We start from the raw sequence: 20,436 nt of genomic DNA on the forward strand, positions 1-20,436 counted from the left end.
CTTCTTCCTTATTTTTCTGGCACTAATTCGGAAGCAATCATCTCCACCAAGCTGCACTGTTAATTCCTCTGGTGTGGTGTCTATTAGTTCTTGAAAATATATGCATCTCAAACCCCTTCACCTCCAACCTTTCCCCCCCTCACCCCATACAGCTACAATCTCTTTCATGATTTCCTTGACTGGCTCTATCAGACTTTTTCTATAACAGCAATGACATCTTCAATGATAGAATCCTTCCAGATTTTCATGATGTTTTCTCTATTTGCATTCTCTTTCACAGCGCTGACAATCCTTTCCATAGCGTACCATGTGTAACGAGCCTTAAAGGTCCTTAAGACTAGAGGCTGAACTATAGATGTTGTATCTGTGTTCAATGCCTTCAGGGCTGAACTCGTGGAATTCTGGGTAGCCAGGGGCATTGTTCAATATCAAAGAACTTTAAAAGGCAGTTCCTTACTGGCAAGGTACCTCCTGATTTCAGGGACAAAACATCAATGGAACCGATCCAGAAAAAGGGGTTTTGTCATCCAGGACTCCTTGCTGTACAACCAAAAGACTGGCAGCTCATGTTTATTTTTCCGCTTCAAGGCTCCGAGGTTAGCAGTTTTATATATAAGGGCAGTCTTGATCATAAACCCAACTGCATTTGCAGTTGTTAGCCTGTCTCTTTCTGCTTTAAATCTCAGTGCTTGCTTTTCTTCCTTACTAATGAGGCTTTTTTTTTTTTAAACCCAGAATAGGACACTTGTTGGCAGTAAAAACCTGTTCAGGCAGATACCCTTTATCTTCCATTATTTCCTTAAAGGCATTTGGAACCTGTCTGTTGCCTCTTGGTTGGCAGAAGCTGCTTCTCCTATCATCTTGATATTTATTAAACCAAACCTCTTTTTAAAATTATCAAATCATCTTTTGCTGGCGCTAAATTCTTTAGCTTCAAATCTTTCAATCCCTTTTGCTTTGTTGTCCATAGGTCTGTCTTCCTTATATAGATCCTGCACTCACAGAAGAGCTACATTTTCATTATGAGATAAAAAGATATTTCAAAAAATGCATGGTATTCATACCTGCTGGCATAGCTGAAGCTATAGCTTCACAAATTTCCCTTTTTTTTTTTACACTGGTCCTTATGTGGATTCATTTATCTTGAAATAGTGGGCAATCATAGCTGAAGACCTCAATCTACAATACATATCAAGCAATTCAACTTTTTCTTGTAATGTCATAACCTTTCTCTGCTTCTTGGGAGCAACTCCAGCATCACTGTGGTACTTCACATGGGCCCTATGAAATTATTCATAGTCTATGGTGTTGCACTAAACATAATGAAAAATATCTGAGAACTAAAGAAATCACTTTTTAAGGCAATCACACGCATTTTGCTGCAGACAAACTGATCACATGGAGATGATCACTATTACACAGCATTTTAAGCAGATGCTTGAAACACCTGAGCTCACTGCAACAGCAACAGAAGGTTACTATGAAATTTTGACAGCAGTGCAGTGTGTACTACAGTTAATTTTGAGAAGTTACAGTTTAATACAGCATCCTTATGTTTGCTTCCATTTATCTCAACGGTAAATGCATAGACTATGTTTGTGGGAGTAATTTTTGATAAACTCTACTGTTGTATTTTATGGGAAGCAAATGATAAAATAGACTATGTCTACATATATCTTCTGCATTCATGACATATTAACTTTAAAAAATTTTTTTCAATATTTCAAGGCTAAGCAATTCATCTGCAAGTTCTTTCACACTGTCAAATTTCCCCCCAAATTGTCAATGTTTATTGAAAAAAAAATCCACAAATAAATGGAATCACACAGTTCAAACATGTCAAATCCATGCTGTTCAATGGTCAACTGTAGTTGAGTGTGACTTAAAAAAAAAAAAAATTCAGTTTGACAATCTCTACGTTTTTAGTGTTCAGTTCATTGAGATTTAATATAATTTAAAAAGAGTGAGATATAAGTCTACCATCTAGTTATTGTTTACCATCTAGTTAGTTATTTTCTACTTCTCTGCACTTTCTTTCCTGTCATCTTTTCACTTAACTGAGAATTTGTTAGTATGTCAATTTAATTTCTTTATTGGCTTTTTAGGTATATCTCTCAACACTTTAAAAAGTAATTCCTTCAACTTGGACAGCCAGATGCAAAAGATGAAACTAAACCACTATGTCACATCATACAGAAAAATCAACTCAAAATGGATTAAAGACTTGAATGCAAGACCTCAAACAATAAAACTCCTAGAGGAAAACACATGTTGTATGCTCTTTGACATTGATCTTAGCAATATCTTTCTGGATATGTCTCCTCAGGCAAGGGAAACAAAAGCAAAATTGAATACATGGGATCATATCAAACTAAAAAGTTTCTGCACAGCAAAGGAAACCATCAACAAAATGAAGACAACATACCAAATGGGAGAAAATATTTGCAACTCATGTATACATTAATTGGCTAATATCTCAAATATATAAAGAACTCAACAACAAAAAGACAAACAACCCAATTAAAAAATGGGCAGAAAAGCTGAATAGACATTTTTCCAAGGAAGACATATAGATAGCCAACAGGCACATGAAAAGATATTCATCACTAATTGTTAGGGAAATGCAAATCAAAACCACGACGTGATTTAAAAAAAAAAAACACAAAAAACCACCAAACAACCTAATCGTGAAATGGGCAAAAGATCTAAATAGACATTTCTCCAATGAGGATACCCAGATGGCCAAAAGGCACATGAAAAGATGCTCAAAATTGTTAATTATTAGAGAAGTGCAAATCAAAACTGGAATGAAGTACCACATCACACTGGTCAGAATGGCCATCATTAAAAAGTCTACAAATAAAAAATGTTGGAGAGGGTGTGGAGAAAAGGGAACCCTTATACACTATTGGTGGGAATGTAAATTGGTGTAGCCACTATGGAAAACAGTCTGTAAGTTCCTTAAAAAACAAAATAGAGTTATCACATGATCCATCAATCCCACTCATGGGTATTTATCCAGGAATGAGAAAAACTCTAATCTGAAAAGATACATGCACCCCAATGTTCATCAGCATTGCAAATAGCAGTATTATTTGCAATAGCCAAGACAGAAACAACTCAAATGCCCAGCAATAGATGACTCGTTTAAGAAGATATGAATCTCTCTCTCTCTCTCTCTCTATATATATATATATACACACACACATATATCTCACACACACACACACACAATGGGGTATTACTCAACCATAAAAAAGCATGAAACATTTGCAACAACATGGATGGACGAGAGAATATCAGTAAGCGAAGTAAGTCAGACAAAGACAAATTATATGATATCACTTGTATGTGGAATCAAAAGAATAATACAAATGAATTTATACACCAAACAGAAACAGACTCACAAACATAGAAAACAAACTTACAGCTACCAAAGTGGAAAAGGAGGTGAGAGGGAGGTGTAAATTAGGGGTACAGAATTAACAAACTACTATACATAAAACAGACAAGCAACAAGGATTTACTATATAGCAAAGGGAATTATATTCACAAAATTGTTTATTAACTGTACTTCAATTAAAAAAAAAACCCACAACGAGATATCACCTCCCATCTGTTAGAATGGCTATTATCATAAAGGCAAGAAATAACAGGGTTGGCAAGGACGTGGAGAAAAGGAAACCCTCATACACTGTGTAAACAGATGCAGTCACTATGGAGAAACAGTCCCCTCCAAGTTCAGATTAGAACTATCACATGATCTATTGATATCTATCCACCGTGTATTTATCCAAAGAATACAAAAATACGAATTCAAAAAGATATATGCACCTCTATGTTCATCACAGCTTTATTTAGAACAGCCAAGATATGGAAATAACCTAAGTGTCTATCAACGAATGAATGGAAAAAGATATGCTACACACACAGACACACATACACACTAAATACAGCTTCACTGTAAAAAAAGAATAGTGATTACCATAAACAGTACCACTCAGCCATAAAACAGAGCAGTCATTACCAGAGAGGAAGGAGTGGGATGGGGGCGGGGGGGGGGGGGGCGTGGGTAAAACAGATAAAGAGGATAACCTGTATGGTGAGAGATAAGAACTACATTTTTTGTGGTGAGCATGCTACAGTGTAAGGAGAAGAAAAAATATACACATGAAACTTATGTTATAAATCAAAGTTACCTCAATAAAAATTAAATTTAAAAAAAAGGGAAAGTAATTTCTTTATTAGTTCTCAAAAAATAGCCCACTCCAGCAGTGTCAACACCTGATACTTGGAAACTTCTTAAAATGCAAATTCTCAGGCTCTACCCCTGACTCTCTTGAATCAGAAACTCTAGGGCAGGGGCCAGCAATCTGTCCTTTATAAAGCTCTCCAGCTAATCTGATGTACACTAAGGTTTTTGAACCTTAATATCCTAAGGCTTATAATATGCACTCTTCACTTATTACACTCTAATAATAATTAATACTACATGCCCTCGCAACAAATTTAAGAAACTTGAAACACAAGTTACATTTTATGATTATTTACCATTTCTGGAGTTCTTACTCTATAGTCAAGGCTCCATTTGGTATCATTTCCCCTCAACCTGAAATTTTCATTTGACGTAACATCTAGTGTTTTCCCATGAGAAGTCAGCAGCTATTTGTATCACTGTTCCTCATATCTATTGTTTTCCTAAGATTGCTTTCAAGATTTGCTCTAACTGTGGGGTTTTGTATACATGTGGGTTGTATGACTTGGGGTTTAGAGTACTAAGGTGTGGTATATGTGTGTGTGTGTCACTCAGTCATGTCCGACTCTGTGATCCCATGAACAGAAGAGCCTGACGGGCTACAGTATCTTTTCAGGCAGAAATACTGGATCAGGTTGCCATTCCCTTTTCCAGGTGATCTTCCCAACCCAGGGATTGACCTCTTGCACCTCCTGCATTGGCAGGTGGACTCTTTACCACTGAGTAACCCAGAAAGCCCAGAGTATTAAAGACCCGTACTTTTTTTTTTTAATTAAATTTGAGTAAAGTGGCCAAAATGGCGGAGTAGAAAGATCTTGAGCTCACCTCTTCCCAGTGGCACAACAAAATTATAACTATTACAGAGCAAGTATTGATGAGAAAGACCAGAAGGCAAGCAAAGAAGATCTTCTACAACTAAAGACATAAAGGAACCGTAACCAGACAAGGAGGGACAGGGATGCAGTACAGTTAAGAACTATCCCTCCACAAGGGTGACCCACAAAGGGGAGGATAATCACAACTGTAGAAGTTCTTCCCAAGGAGCAAGGGATCTGAACTCCACAAACTTCCAGTTGTGGCTCTCCAAACTGGAAGTCCTGCACTGGGAAAACAAACCCCACAACGTCTGCCCTTGAAGGCCAGCAGAGCGTACATTCAGGAGAGTCAGAGCGCTGTGGGAAAGAAACTCCATTCTTAAAGGGTGCACACAAAACCTCATACGTTCTGGGACGCAGTGCAAGAGCAGTAATTCAAAAGGAGCCTTGGTTAGACCCACCTGCTGATCTCGGAGAGCCTCCCTGCGAGGCAGGAGCCAAGTGGAGCTCATCCAGGGGAAAAAGACACTTGTGGCAGGCATTTCTGGAAGCTTGTTCAACCATGACACTGGCGCCGGGAAGCGCCATTTTTTAATCCTCACTCTAAGGTAGTAGGCTCAGGCCCGGCCCCGCCCCAGCCCCAGTGCTGGGACACCTCAGGCCAAGCAGCTATCTGGGCGGGAACACAGCCCCGCCCACCAGCTGGCCAGCAGGGAGTCCCTGAGCCCAGGGCCACTTCAGGACCTGGCCTTATCCACCAGAGGGCCCAGGACCGACCACTGACACCAACGCACCCCTAGGGCCCTATAGCCAGGGACCTTGGGACTGGTTCCGCCCACCAGTGAGCTGGCATTGGCCCCAAGCCCGAGCCTCACCCACCCGTAGGTGGGCACCAGCTCCACTGTCCCAGTCCTGCAGATGGAGGATCCAGGATCTGGCTCCACCTATCAAGGGGTGGGCACCAGCTAGGGGATCTGATACCCTGTCTCATCTTCCACTGGGTGGACGCCAGCCCCAGGGCCACCACAGCCCTAGGGCCTGCTATTTCAGGATGCAGCTCACACCATCAGCAGGCTGGCACCAGCCCCAAGACCCACTGAGTCCTGGCGCTGGCCACCAGCAGGCTAATACCAGCTCTGGGACACCTCTGGCCCCTCAGCTAGCTGCACATGGTGGACATGCCCCCGTCCCCCAGTGGTGGGACACTAGGCCAGGGAATACCAGGGGCTCTGGTCTGCCAACAGCAGGCTGATAGCTGCTATTAGACGCTCTGGACCCCTCAACCAGTAGCCCCAAGATCCAGATCCCTTGACACAAACTTTGGGATATCCTAGACCACACCCCCACTCCCAGGCAGCCATGCCAGGAACTGGCCCACCCACCAGCACTAGATCTGGGACCCCAGATCTAGATTTGCAACCACTCACCCCAAAACCAGCTCCACCTACCAGTGAGCCAGCATCAGTTCCAGGACTCCCCACCCCTTTCCACAACCAGCCACCTGATGACCTAGCCCACACACAGAAGCCTTCCACAAGGCAGAGCCTAGCAACCAACCAGAAGGAGGGTCAGCCATACCTACCAGACTGCCCATAAATAGTCCACCACAACAGAAGAATCCAGGCAGCCCACATAGGGGGCACCCGTAGAGAATATAGCTCTGGTGACCAGAGGGAAGTGAGCTGCTGGGAAGCACAGGAGTTCTCTTACAAAAGGCCACTTCTCTGAGGTCAGGAAATGTTGTGGATGTAAGTTAAACCTTTATGATCTACCCTTGACTCTTGTGTGTTTGTCTGTGCATGTGTGTGCATGCACATGTGTTCAGTTGTGTCCAACTCTTTGAGACCCCATGGACTGTAGCCCACCAGGCTTCTCTGTCCATGGAATTTTCCAGGCAAGAATACTAGAGTAGGTTGCCATTTCCTCCTCCAGGGGATCATCCTGACCCAGGGATCCAACCCACATCTCTTGTGTTTCCTGCAATGGCAGGCGGATTCTTTACCAACTATGCCACCTGGGAAGTTATAGTACTGTATGTCAATTATATCTCAATAAAACTGGAAGAAAAAAAATCAAATCTTTTGTCTTTTTACATGCCATTGCGCCTCTTTTTTTAAGAACACTAACTATATGTTTATTTGCTTAATATTGTCCCACAGGTCTTTGAGTCTCTATGAATGTTTTTTCCACTTTTTTCCTCCATGTTTTCACAATGGATCATTTATATTGATTTATTCTGAAGTTCACTGACTCTTACTTTTTGCTGTTTTCAATATGCTTTTAAGCCCATTTAGAAATTTTCTTTTCAGACACTATACTTTTAACTTTCTATTTGTTTTATATAAGTAATTTCCATTTTTCTACTGTGATATCCCCATTAATTATGACCATATTTACATTTAAGCTCTTGAACATGTTTTATAACATATATTTTGAAACTAATTCCAATATCTGAGTCACCCTAGCATCTAATTCTGTTGATTGCTTTTGGTCTTAACTATAGAACCTGTTTTCTGTTTCTTCATAGGTTTAGCAATTTTTTATCATATGCTGACGCCTCCCCTAGACCAGACTGAAACTTTCAAAAGTTTGTTGATTCCTACAAACTTCTTTCATATCTTGATACATCTAGTCCCCCTATTCTGCACTGTAAAAAAGTACCTACTTATTGATCCTCTGTAAAATTTTCAGTTCTTATCAAATAATACCACTAGTCCTTAAAATTCTGGAGCAATTAACTTTTAAGGATTCCCTAATTGGGTCTGAGTCACTCTATTCACATCAGCATTTCCTGATTGTAGACTTTGTATGTGTACTTATTTATATGAGGTTTTTATTTTTTATTTTTTATATGGGGTTTTTAGAACTAACCCATTTTCTCAGGAAAGCTATCTCTTTTTCACTCTATCTCCATCCTCACTCCCAGACTAATTTTGTTAAGGGAGAGATCATATATATCACCTATAACTTCTATACATGGTGGGTTATGACTAAATGCATTATTCTCTTTTCCAATTGCATTTCATATGCATGATACAGCCTTTTCCCTGTTGTCTACTTTTCCTCTTCACTACCCATTTTTGCAATATAATGAAAAAATGTACCACTTTTATAACCAGGAAAAAATGATATAAATATGTAATTCAAGGCTCCCTTTCCTCCAGAAAATACTCTCTGATTAATCCAATGATTTTTTTTCAAACTTTAACTCTATCTACTCACTGAACACCTTGCTATTGCTTGTATTGCATAAATTGTAATTTTTACCAAATTATTAAGGATCAACCTAAACTTGAGATTTTAGTGGCACTTTCCCTCAATGTTGTTACTGAAGTGACCATATAGAATCACTACCTACAAATTGACAGAATTTACATCTTTACAAAATTTTGAGCAAACTATTCAGTAGGTAGTTTTGTCATTTAGTCATTAGAAATGGAGTATTTATAAACCCAAAGATCACAAGAACAATGGTGTTTGTGAACTAACCAGGTAAGACTGGTCAGAAAAGAAAATCAATATAATATAGAAGCAAAAACCAAACAAAATTTTAACAATTTAAACGTTACACTTGATTTTAAATTTCATCTTTGTGGCAGTTTACGTTGTGGAAGACATTGCTTTGAAGATGTACACTTTTATGCAACTACTTTAAAAAACAGACTTCACAGATGAAGAACAGTAACCTCTACAGAATATTGCTACAGAAATATAGTTTAAGCTTTCTAAATGTAAAGGCCATTTGTCTAATAAAGGTTTATCTTGGTGAAAACCCACAAGTCAAAATAGTAATAAGCTTATCTTTACCTACCAGTAACTTTGGTTCCAATAACCAGGGGCAAAGGAATCTCGTCTGGGAGATCTTTGAATTGTGAAACATCTGCAACTTTCCTTTGTTGTAAGAGCCTTATTTTCTGCCGTTTCTGTTTTAATGCTGATCTCTCTTCCTCAAAAAATGCAGAAGAACATCTAGAATAAATTATAAAAATCATATAAAGTGATAACTGTCCTATATAAAAACTTCAAGTCACACCATCCATATCACTAATCCTTTTATTTCTTTCACTGAGTACTGTATTTAAAAATGGGTTCTTAAAAATAATAATTTTCTCTTCAAAGTAAATTACCCTTATGTTGTTTTAAAAATAAGATCTTGCAAGATTGAAAGATATATAAGCGAGTCTAGATTGCTTTTTCCTACAAAGCAGGTGGATCTACTGTTCACCATCCTTTGACAAAACTGCATCTGGATCCCAGGTCCTCTCTTAAGAACAAAGTTCAATTTCAATATTCTATTCAAAAGAACATGATACTTTCCCTGTGACCTAGTGAGCATATCAATATAGGAATTAAAGATGAGACCTGCCGCCATGTAAACTTTTAATCATATTTTCAATCTTTAAGTATGAATACTGAATGTACTCTTATTCTTAGGGCCCATCTTATTTCTATTTTCAAATTCTAGGATGAACCAAAGGTATTTAAACATAGCTTTCATGCCATAAAATATATATCCATAAAACTATCACTACAGTCAAGATAATGAACATATGAAGATATCAATCAGCCTGGACAGGAGAGGAATTTGGGGGAGATGGATACATGTATGTGTATGGCTGGGTCCCCTCACTGTTCACCTGAAACTATCACAACATTGTTAGTTGGTTATACCCCAAGACAAAACTAAAAGATGAAAAAAAAAAAAAAGAAAAGAAGAATGAGCTCTAAAACCATGAAAAGACATGGAGGAGCCTGAAATGCATCCTACCAAGTAAACAAAGCCAATCTGAAAAGGCTACACTTTGTGTGATCCCAATATATGACATTCCGGAAAATGCAGGGCTATGAAGACAATGAAAAGATCCATGGTTACAAGCAGTTGGTGACCTGGTAGAACTTGGAGGATTTTTAACGCAGTGAAAATACTCTGTAAAATACTGATATTATAATGGTGGCTATGTCACCATTTGTCAAAACCCACAGAATGCACACCACCAAGAGTGAACTCTAATGTAAACTGTGGACGTTGGATGATTATCATGTGTTGATGCAGGTTCATCAACTGTCACAAATGGACCGCTCTGATAGAGGATACTAACAATGAGGGAGGCCACCTGTGTGGCGGGAGGGGCAGTAAATGGAAAATCTCTGTACCTTCCTCTCAATTTTGTTGCAAATCTAAAACTGCTCTTAAAAAGTCTTATAAAAAAAACAAAGGGACAGGAACTGCCAAACAGTTTTTTCAAAGTGGTTATACCATTTTATATTCCCATCAGCAGTGTATGAGTTCAAGTTTTGACACAGATTCACCAACACCTGGTATGCTTAATGGTGTAAATTTTTAAACACTGTGGTTTTAATTTGCATTTTCCTAATGAGTAACTGTGTTTAATATCCTCTTATTGGTTTATATGATATTTCTACATCACTGATGAATTATCTATTAAAAATTTTTTTTTTACCAATTTGTTAAATGGGATGTTTGATTCTTTTTATTTTGGGGTTGCACCACGCGTCATACAGAATTTAAGTTCCCCAACAAGGGATCAAACGTGTGCCCTCTGCAGTGAAAAATGTGGATCCCTAACAAGCAGACAACCAGGGAATTTCCCTGTCTGAGCTTTATTACTGAATTTTCAGAGTCCTTCATACCTTCTGGATATAATACATACTTTTGGCAATCAAATTTTATTTAAATAGCATTTTTGCATAATAAATACATTCATAGGCTTCTAATTTAAAAGGTTCAAAAGGCATTGAAAACTCTAGGGCTTCCCTTGTGGTCAAGCGGTTAAGTGTCTGCTTTGCAATGCAGGGGACACTAGTTTGACTCTGGTCCAGGAAGATACCACATGCCACAGAGAAACGAGGCCCATGCACTGCAACTACTGAGCCCACACTCTACAGCCCGTGCCCTCAGCAAGAGAAAACTGAGAAGCCTGTAAAAGGCAAGGAAGAACAGCCCTTGCTCACTGCAACCAGAGAAAGCCCGTGTAGCAATGAAGACCCAGCACAGCCAAAAACAACTAATTAAATGAGATTAAAAAAAGAAAACTCTTAATATTTTTGTCCCTCGGTTTTCTATCCTGTCTTCCAGATGATGACAATAAATTTTGTACATGACCTTCATTGATATTAAACTTTAGAAATATACATGCAAGAAATACTTACGTTCCCTTCCTATTTTTCTCAATAGCTACAATATGCTCTGTTGTGTATTCCGCTTTCTTAAAGTATCTTAGCGGTACATAAGAAACTTTTTCTGATTTTAAATTAAATGATTTCAGTTTTCTTCTATATTGAGGTACCCTACTTTAATTAGTCATTCCTCTATGTATGGACACTTAGGTTTTTAAAAATTTTTTGCTTCTATAAATAGCACTGTACATGTCATTTCATCCATGTATAAGTACTCATAGAAGTACTAGGTCAAAGAGTATGGGAATTTGTAAATCTGCAAATATTACCAAACTGCCCTCCACAGAGGTTACATAAATTTACTCTCTCACCACCAGTGGCTTTTTCACCACGCCATTGCCAACCCAATATATTCAAACTTTACGAACTCTGTTCTGATAGCTAAAAAACAGAATCTTGGCATACTTTGATTTTGTATTTCTCATTATAAGTAAGATTGAACTCTTTCATCTGTTTAGAAGAGCCACTTCTTTCTTAGGTACTGTTTGTATAAACAGACATTTTTATTACAGGTTATTTGATATTTTTTACTGATTCGTAAAGATGTATGGATGTGAGAGTTGGACTGTGAGGAAGGCTGAGCACCGAAGAATTGATGCTTTTGAACTGCGGTGTTGGAGAAGACTCTTGAGAGTCCCCTGGACTGCAAGGAGATCCAACCAGTCCATTCTGAAGGAGATCAGCCCTGGGATTTCTTTGGAAGGAATGATGCTAAAGCTGAAGCTCCAGTACTTTGGCCACCTCAGGCAGAGAGTTGACTCATTGGAAAAGACTCTGATGCTGGGAGGGATTGGGGGCAGGAGGAGAAGGGGACGACAGAGGATGAGATGGCTGGATGGCATCACTGACTCGATGAACGTGAGTCTGAGTGAACTCCAGGAGATGGTGATGGACAGGGAGGCCTGGCGTGCTGCGATTCATGGGGTCGCAAAGAGTCAGACACGACTGAGCGACTGAACTGAACTGAACTGAAAGATCAAGGGCGGGAGAAGGGAACGACAGAGGATTAGATGGTTGGATGGCATCACTGACTCAATGGACATGAGTTTGAGTAAACTCTGGGAGTTGTTGATAGACAGGGAGACCTGGCGTGCCGCAGTCCATGGGGCTGCAAAGAGTCGGACACGACTGAGAGACTGAACTGAACTGAACTGATTCGTAGTTCTTCACATATTTAGACATTGGTCCTTTGTGGCAAGAATTATAAATATTTCTGTCACTGTCTTTTGACTTTATGGGGTTTTTTTGGGGTGAGCGATACAGAATGCTTTTTTTTTTTTTTTTTTTTTTACAAAATCACATTTATCAATCTTTTCTTTTATGATTCCTAGCTCTGAGGACTATTAAAAAGATCTTCCCCAATTCAAGATTAAGCCAAACTCTTCTACAGGTTCCTCTAGTAGTTTTACTGTTTCATTTAAAAAATCTGAATCTTTGATCCTTTTAAATCATTCCTGGTGTAAGGTCTGAGGTATGAAATCAACTTGTGTTTTCTTAGATTGCTTCAGAGTGGTCTCAATATCCACTGAATAAATAATTTAATCTCCTTCTCCCCTGTATGCCTGAGATGCAATCAGTGTTATTATGTATTAAAATTCTGTGGACATCTTTGATTCAATAAAGATATTTTAACTTTACTGGTGTATAGCTGATTTACAGTGTTGTGTTAATTTCATGGAATTTCTCTCCTTTTCAATTCATCCTTTTATTCAAGTACCACTATGACATCATTTTGATTATGATCATGTTATATGAACATTAATATGAGATAATACATACTACAAATGTATGTATGATACTACATAATCTCCCCTCATTACTTTTTTCTTCAGAATTTTCCTAGTTCTTCCTGCTTGATTTCTTCTCTTTATGTGAAATTTAGAATGAGTTGGTCTAGTTTTTTTTTTCTTAAAACGGCTACTGATATTTTCACTGGGACTGATTTTAGAATGCTGAGTACTCTGCACATTTCCTGCTAAGCTCTTTCCTGGCTTCTTTTTTTTTTTAGGATATTTCAAAAAAGTATATCATATCAATAATTTGTAGTGTACATCAGCTTCCTCAAAAAAAAGAAAAACTACAAACTTTTGCTGACAATAAAGACTTGATTTAAACTGTTAATTTATCTTGATGAAGTAAAGAACTCTAAGATTCAACAATGTTATGGTAACCCTATTAACAGAGGAAAAATTAACAAGAGAAATAATGACAATCAAACTGCAGAATTATAACTAAACAATAAAACAGTGATTAATACCTCATTCTGACAATAATCAGAAACAGTGTGGCTCAATTTACTCAAACATGTAAAGTTACAGCAAAAAGCCCCCAAATGGCCTAATTACCAAAGACCATAAATTACCTGTGTGAAACACAATACACATCACATTTTAATTTGTTCTTATAAACAAGGGAAATACTTAAAACAACAGCAGCAGTGACACTTTTTAATATAATAGATAAAATAAATGTAAACCAGCTCAATGAAAAGTTCTCCTTGAATTTCATTATTATCTACAGAAATCATGTAAACTAAATTCCAGGTCTATTTGTTCAAGTCACACTTTATATTTCAAGTCTCCCCTAAATTTTCCTACCATTTAAAGTGGAAAACTCTCAAACATGCTTTTACTAGGCTGACAGATCAAACATGAGAACTAATGATATACAGTATAACATTTCACTCAAAAGTAATATAAGATTTTCTGATATATTAAGAAAGGAAGATAACACTAGAAAAGGAAAGGTAGTTTCATATAAAAGGTAATTTGAAAAGTAATTCTCAGGATGTAACATATTGGATATATTCACTGGATTCATTTTTATATAAAGTAAAACATGCATTTGTGGAAAGGATAATAAGTGGATCACTTATTATCTTGAAGTAATAATAAGTTTTAAAAAAGGTAATAATAATGTATGTATAATCTCGCAGCTTCATTAAATGCTTATGAGGGCATCCTTAAATATTTTCTGGGACATAGTGGGGCATCAGTTTCAGTTCAGTTGCTCAGTTCTGTCCAACTCCTTGCAACCCCATGAACCACACAGCACACCAGGCCTCCATGTCCCTCACCAACTCCCAGAGTTTACCCAAACCCATGTCCATTGAGTTGATGATGCCATCCAACCATCTCATCCTCTGTCGTCCCGTTCTCCTGCCTTCAATCTTTCCCAGCATCAGGGTCGTTTCAAATGAGTCAGCCCTTTGCATCAGGTAGCCAAAGTATTAGTTTCAGCTTCAACATCAGTCCTTCCAATTAACACCCAGGACTGATCTCCTTTAGGATGGACTGGGTGGATCTCCTTGCAGTCCAAGGGACTCTCAAGAGTCTTCTCCAACACCACAGTTCAAAAGCATCAATTCTTCGGTGCTCAGCCTTCCTCACAGTCCAACTCTCACATCCATACATGACTACTGGAAAAACCATAGCTTTGACTAGATGGACCTTTCTTGGCAAAGTAATGATTCTACTTTTTAATATGCTGTCTAGGTTGGTCATAACTTTCCTTCCAAGGAGTAAGCATCTTTTAATTTCACAGCTGTAATCACCATCTGCAGTGATTTTGGAGCCCAGAAAAATAAAGGTAGCCACTTTTTCCACTGTTTCCCCATCTATTTGCCATGAAGTGATGGGAACAGATGCCATGATCTTCATTTTCTGAATGTTGAGCTTTAAGCCAACTTTTTCACTCTCCTCTTGCACTTTCATCAAGAGGCTCTTTCGTTCTTCACTTTCTGCCATAAGGGTGGTGTCATCTGTGTTTCTGAGGTTACTGATATTTCTCCCTACAATCTTGATTCCAGCTTGTGCTTCCTCCAGCCCAGCATTTCTCATGATGTACTCTGCATATAAGTTAAATAAGCAGGGTGACAATATACAGCCTTGATATACTCCTTTTCCTATTTGGAACCAGTCTGTTGTTCCATGTCTAGTTCTAACTGTTGCTTCTTGACCTGCATACAGGTTTCAGGTGGTCTGGTATTCCCATCTCTTTCAGAATTTTCCACAGTTTATTGTGATCCACACAGTCAGAGGCTTTGGCATAGTCAATAAAGCAGAAATAGATGTTTTTCTGGAACTCTCCTGCTTTTTCCATGATCCAGCGGATGTTGGCAATTTGATCTCTGGTTCCTCTGCCTTTTCTAAATCCAGCTTGAACATCTGGAAGTTCACGGTTCACGTATTGCTGAAGCCTGGCTTGGAGAATTTTGAGCATTACTTTGCTAGCGTGTGAGATGAGTGCAATTGTGTGGTAGTTTGAGCATTCTTTGGCATTGCCTTTCTTTGGAATTGGAATGAAAACTGACCTTTTCCAGTCCTGTGGCAACTGCTGAGTTTTCCAAATTTGCTGGCATATTGAGTGCAGCACTTTCACAGCACCATCTTTCAGGATTTGCAATAGCTCAACTGGAATTCCATCACCTCCACTAGCTTTGTTCGTAGTGATGCTTTCTAAGGCCCACTCGACTTCACATTCCAGGATGTCTGGATCTAGGTGAGTGATCACGCCATTGTGATTATCTGGGTCATGAAGATCTTTTTTGTACATTTCTTCTGTGTGTTCTTGCCACCTCTTCTTAATATCTTCTGCTTCTGTTACATCCATACCATTTCTGTCCTTTATTGTGCCCATCTTTGTATGAAATGCTCCCTTGGTATCTCTAATTTTCTTGAAGAGATCTCTAGTCTTTCCCATTCTGTTGTTTTCCTCTATTTTTTTGCACTGATCACTGAAGAAGGTTTTCTTATCTCTCCTTGCTATTCTTTGGAACTCTGCATTCAAATGGGTATATCTTTCCTTTTCTCCTTTGCTTTTCACTTTTCTTTTCACAGCTATTTGTAAGGCCTCCCCAGACAGCCATTTTGCTTTTTTGCATTTTTCTTGGGGATGGTTTTGATCCCTGTCTCCTGTACAATGTCACGAACCTCAGTCCATATTTCATCAGGCACTCTATCAGATCTAGTCCCTTAAATCTATTTCTCACTTCCACTGTATAATCATAAGGGATTTGATTTAGGTCATACCTGAATGGTCTAGTGGTTTTCCCCACTTTCTTTAATTTAAGTCTGAATTTTGCAATAGGAGTTCATGATCTGAGGCACAGTCAGCTCCTGGTCTTGTTTTTGCTGACTGTATATAGCTTCTACATCTTTGGCTGCAAAGAATATAATCAATCTGACTTCGGTGTTGACCTTCTGGTGATGTCCATGTGTAGAGTCTTCTCTTGTGTTGTTGGAAGAGGGTGTTAGCTATGACCAGTGCATTCTCTTGGCAAAACTCTATTAGTCTCTGCTTCATTCTGTACTCCAAGGCCAAATTTGCCTGTTATTCCAGGTGTTTCTTGACTTCTTACTTTTGCATTCCAATCCCTTATAATGAAAAGGACATCTTTTTGAGTGTTAGTTCTAAAAGGTCTTGTAGGTCTTCACAGAACCGTTCAACTTCAGCTTCTTTAGTGTTACTGGTCGGGACATAGATTTGGATTACCATGATACTGAATGGTTTGCCTTGGAAACAAACAGAGATCATTCTGTTGTTTTTGAGACTGCATCCAAGTACTGCATTTCGGACTCTTTCATTGACTATGATGGGTACTCAATTTCTTCTAAGGGATTCCTGCCTGCAGTAGTAGATATAATGGTCATCTGAGTTAAATTCACCCATTCCAGTCCATTTTAGTTTGCTGATTCCTAGAATGTCGATGTTCACTCTTGCCATCTCCTGTTTGACCACTTTCAATTTGCCTTGATTCATGGACCTAACATTCCAGGTTCCTATGCAATTTTGCTCTTTACAGCGTCGGACCTTGCTTCTATCACCAGTCGCATCCACAACTGGGTGTTGTTTTTGCTTTGGCTCCATCCCTTCATTTAGAGAAGGCAATGGCAACCCAATCCAGTACTCTTGCCTGGAAAATCCCATGGACAGAAGAGCCTGGTAGGCTGTAGTCTATGGGGTCACAAAGAGTCAGACACGAATGAGCGACTTCACTTTCACTTTTCACTTTCATGCACTGGAGAAGGAAACGGCAACCCTCTCCAGTGTTCTTGCCTGGAGAATCCCAAGGACGGGGGATACTGGTGGGCTGCCATCTCTGGGGTTGCACAGAGTCAGACATGACTGAAGTGACTTAGCAGCAGCAGCATCCCTTCATTCTTTCTGGAGTTATTTCTCCACTGATCTCCAGTAGCATATTGGGTACCTACCGACCTGGGGAGTTCATCTTTTAGTGTCCTATCTTTTTGCCTTTTCATACTATTCAGAACAGGGGGTTCTCAAGGCAAGAATACTGAAGTGGTTTGCCATTCCCTTCTCCAGTGGACCACATTCTGTCAGACCTCTCCCCCATGACCCGTCTGTCTTGGGTGGCCCCACACGGCATGGCTTAGTTTCCTTGAGTTAGACAAGGCTGTGGTCCATGTGATCAGATTGGCCAGGTTTCTGCGATTGTGATTTCAGTCTGTCTGCCCTCTGATGCCCTCTCTCAGCGCCTACCATCTTACTTGGGTTTCTCTTAGTGGGGCACAGCTAATATAAAAAAATTATGTTCAAGGTTTGTGATCTGAAGAAAAATTAAATTGTGTATTTAATTATAAGTTGCTTAAGTATAAAAAGCATCTACATTAACACTGGTCAATAGAATATATTTAACATATAACTACTCTGGAAACTTATGTTTTGGTACTAGTCTTTTAAACAAAAACATTATTTTTACCTCCGTGGTTTCCCCATAAGCCTCCTGATTTTTCCCCATTCCACTCTTGTTAATTTTCTCGTTTTCAAATTAGGAAAAGATTCCTTTAGACACACACAAAAGTCATTGTCACCTTCAAAAAGTGGTCTGTAAAAGAGAAATGGTATTTTAAGTTAATATACAGCTTGAGACATAAAATGCAAAATATGCATTCCAATTTTGAGCATCAATCAATCCCAAGACACCAAACTTTCACTTCTACCCAAAATATATACAAAATGGGCACAAATTCCAAGTGTTAAAATTAAATTAAATCGTTTACATTTATAAAACAAATAATGTGTAAAAGTTACTCAAGAGGTACTGTCTGTGCTTGAGATTCTAGGAGACACTGATTTTCATTAAACCTCCTATCCTTTGGGAAGCTATTTTAGCACTATGGTTGTATCTGGTGAGGATAAAGAAGGTAAACTACAAAGTATCTTTGTCTCAAAGATAATAAATACCATCACCAAGGAGTTTGCTTTGATAGTAAATTAGTTTTAGGAAACTAGGGGACTCTAAAGAGTTAGATTAGTTCTTAGGAAATGCAGAACACAGATTATACTAGGACACCCTGAGAGCTCTCTTAATTAAGATAATGAAAAAATTTGTGGACAAAAATAAGACAATTTTATTGATGAGTTTGAGAAATGAGGAATCAGTCTTAGTAATGACACATGAATGTCTTGGGCTTAAATATGAATGTTCATGAGATTAACAAGGTTCAGAGTAGGCAACTGGTAATAACAGAGAAAGGAAATAAAGATAAGTAGCCAGCAAAGCAAGTACCACTGACAAGCATGGGTTAGATAAGAATAGATTGCAGTGGATGAGAAATCAGAATCTTTCCTCAATGAATTCTGTTGTTGAATAATTGCATTTCACCCAAATCTCTTACTATGTTCTACTTAAACACTTAACATATAACGAAAAAGTGCATGAATATCATCCCCTAAATAGAAAGACTCTTAAAAATCTTCCTGAATCACTTTTACCATTCATAACTGTTTCTCTACTACTGTACTAGCATTTAAAATCTAAAGATTTATAAAACAAGTCCCATTCACTGCAAAATAATGGTGCTTTCTTTTCAGGGTATCTTCACTGCAAAGTCTTTGTAAATTATAATATAGAAATTATACTGTCATTTGATTTTTCACAAAAACTTATAACAACTTCTTCCCCAAAAGAGAGGAAGCAAGAAAAGCATGAAAAACAGAAACAAATCAAACAAGAATGAGGAATAGGAAAAGAAATTCAGGAAAAAACAGAATCAAAATAGACCTCTAGAAAAAGTTGAGGCTTTTAACATGTGAAAACCTTAAACTTCTGATTCAAATGATATTCATGATATGAGCCGTGATACTTACTTATCTATATTTGAGTAGAACCACTCATATATGCACCATTTATGTGCTTTGGGAAGCTTGAGTAAGTTACGTAATCGAAAACCAATCTTCTGTGAGGCCTTCTTATCTGGTGTTGACATTGTTGCTGTAAATTTCTATACAATAAAAAAAAAGAGATTAATTACAGTCCCATTAAGTAAAAGTGAACATCCATAATACTGACTACATTTGTAAAAAGGTAAAGATTATGGTTAAGTACTCAAAAAGATTCAACAATATACAAAATAAATTTGTTATTATTTAACAAATACATATTCTGATTATTTCTTACAAAGTTAAAGCCTCCAGTTTCAAAACAAATTTTGACAAGGAGGGTGAAATATTTGCCCCCACCATGTTTGCTCTACAGTACAATTTCAATTTAGGTATGTAGGAAGAAGATACTTAGGAAACTATTTCTGCAGTTCTTGGCCTAGAAAAGACCAGTAAGGACTCTGATACAATTGTGAGCGAGATTAAGAGAAAGAACATGCAGAAAATATCACTAATTTATATGAATTTTAAAAATGCTGGCAAAGATGTTTTATATTCATGGATTGGAAGAATACTGTTAAAATGTCCATAATACCCAAAGCAATCTACAGATTCAATGCAATCTCTATTAAAATTTCAATGGCGTTTTTCACAGAAATAGAAAAAGCAATCCAAAAACTGTTATGAAACCACAAAAGAACCCTGAATAGCCAAAGTAATCTTGAGAAAAAAGGACAAAGCCAGAGGCATCACACTCCCTAAACTAATAATATACATTATAAACTATATTACAAAGCTATAGTAATCAAAATGTGATAGGACTAGCATAAAAACAGATAGGTTAGGCCAATGGAACAGAACTGAGCCCAGAAATAAATGCATGCAAATATGGTCAATTGATATTTGACAAGGTAACCAAGAATATTCAATTGGGGAAAAAGAAGGTCTCTTTGATAAATGGTGTTGGGAATGGTTTTCACAAGGAAAAGAATAAAACTGGCTACCTGTCTTACATCATAAAAATAAACTCAAACAGATTAAAGC

General features: G+C 38.1%; 1 protein-coding gene across 1 annotated transcript in view; it reads right to left on the reverse strand.

The window, feature by feature from the left end:
* Positions 1-20,436, reverse strand: part of LIN9 (lin-9 DREAM MuvB core complex component) — an 87,220-nt gene that overhangs the window by 47,765 nt on the left and 19,019 nt on the right. Inside the window, exons 5-7 of the mRNA XM_052653865.1 lie at positions 19,381-19,514; positions 17,990-18,115; positions 8,882-9,039 (exon numbers count right to left, since the gene is read on the reverse strand). Of these exons, the coding sequence (XP_052509825.1) occupies positions 8,882-9,039; positions 17,990-18,115; positions 19,381-19,514 (418 nt within the window). The remainder of the gene's footprint in view (positions 1-8,881; positions 9,040-17,989; positions 18,116-19,380; positions 19,515-20,436) is intronic.

This window comes from Budorcas taxicolor, chromosome 16, assembly GCF_023091745.1.
Source record: "Budorcas taxicolor isolate Tak-1 chromosome 16, Takin1.1, whole genome shotgun sequence".
Taxonomy (NCBI): Eukaryota; Metazoa; Chordata; class Mammalia; order Artiodactyla; family Bovidae; genus Budorcas; species Budorcas taxicolor.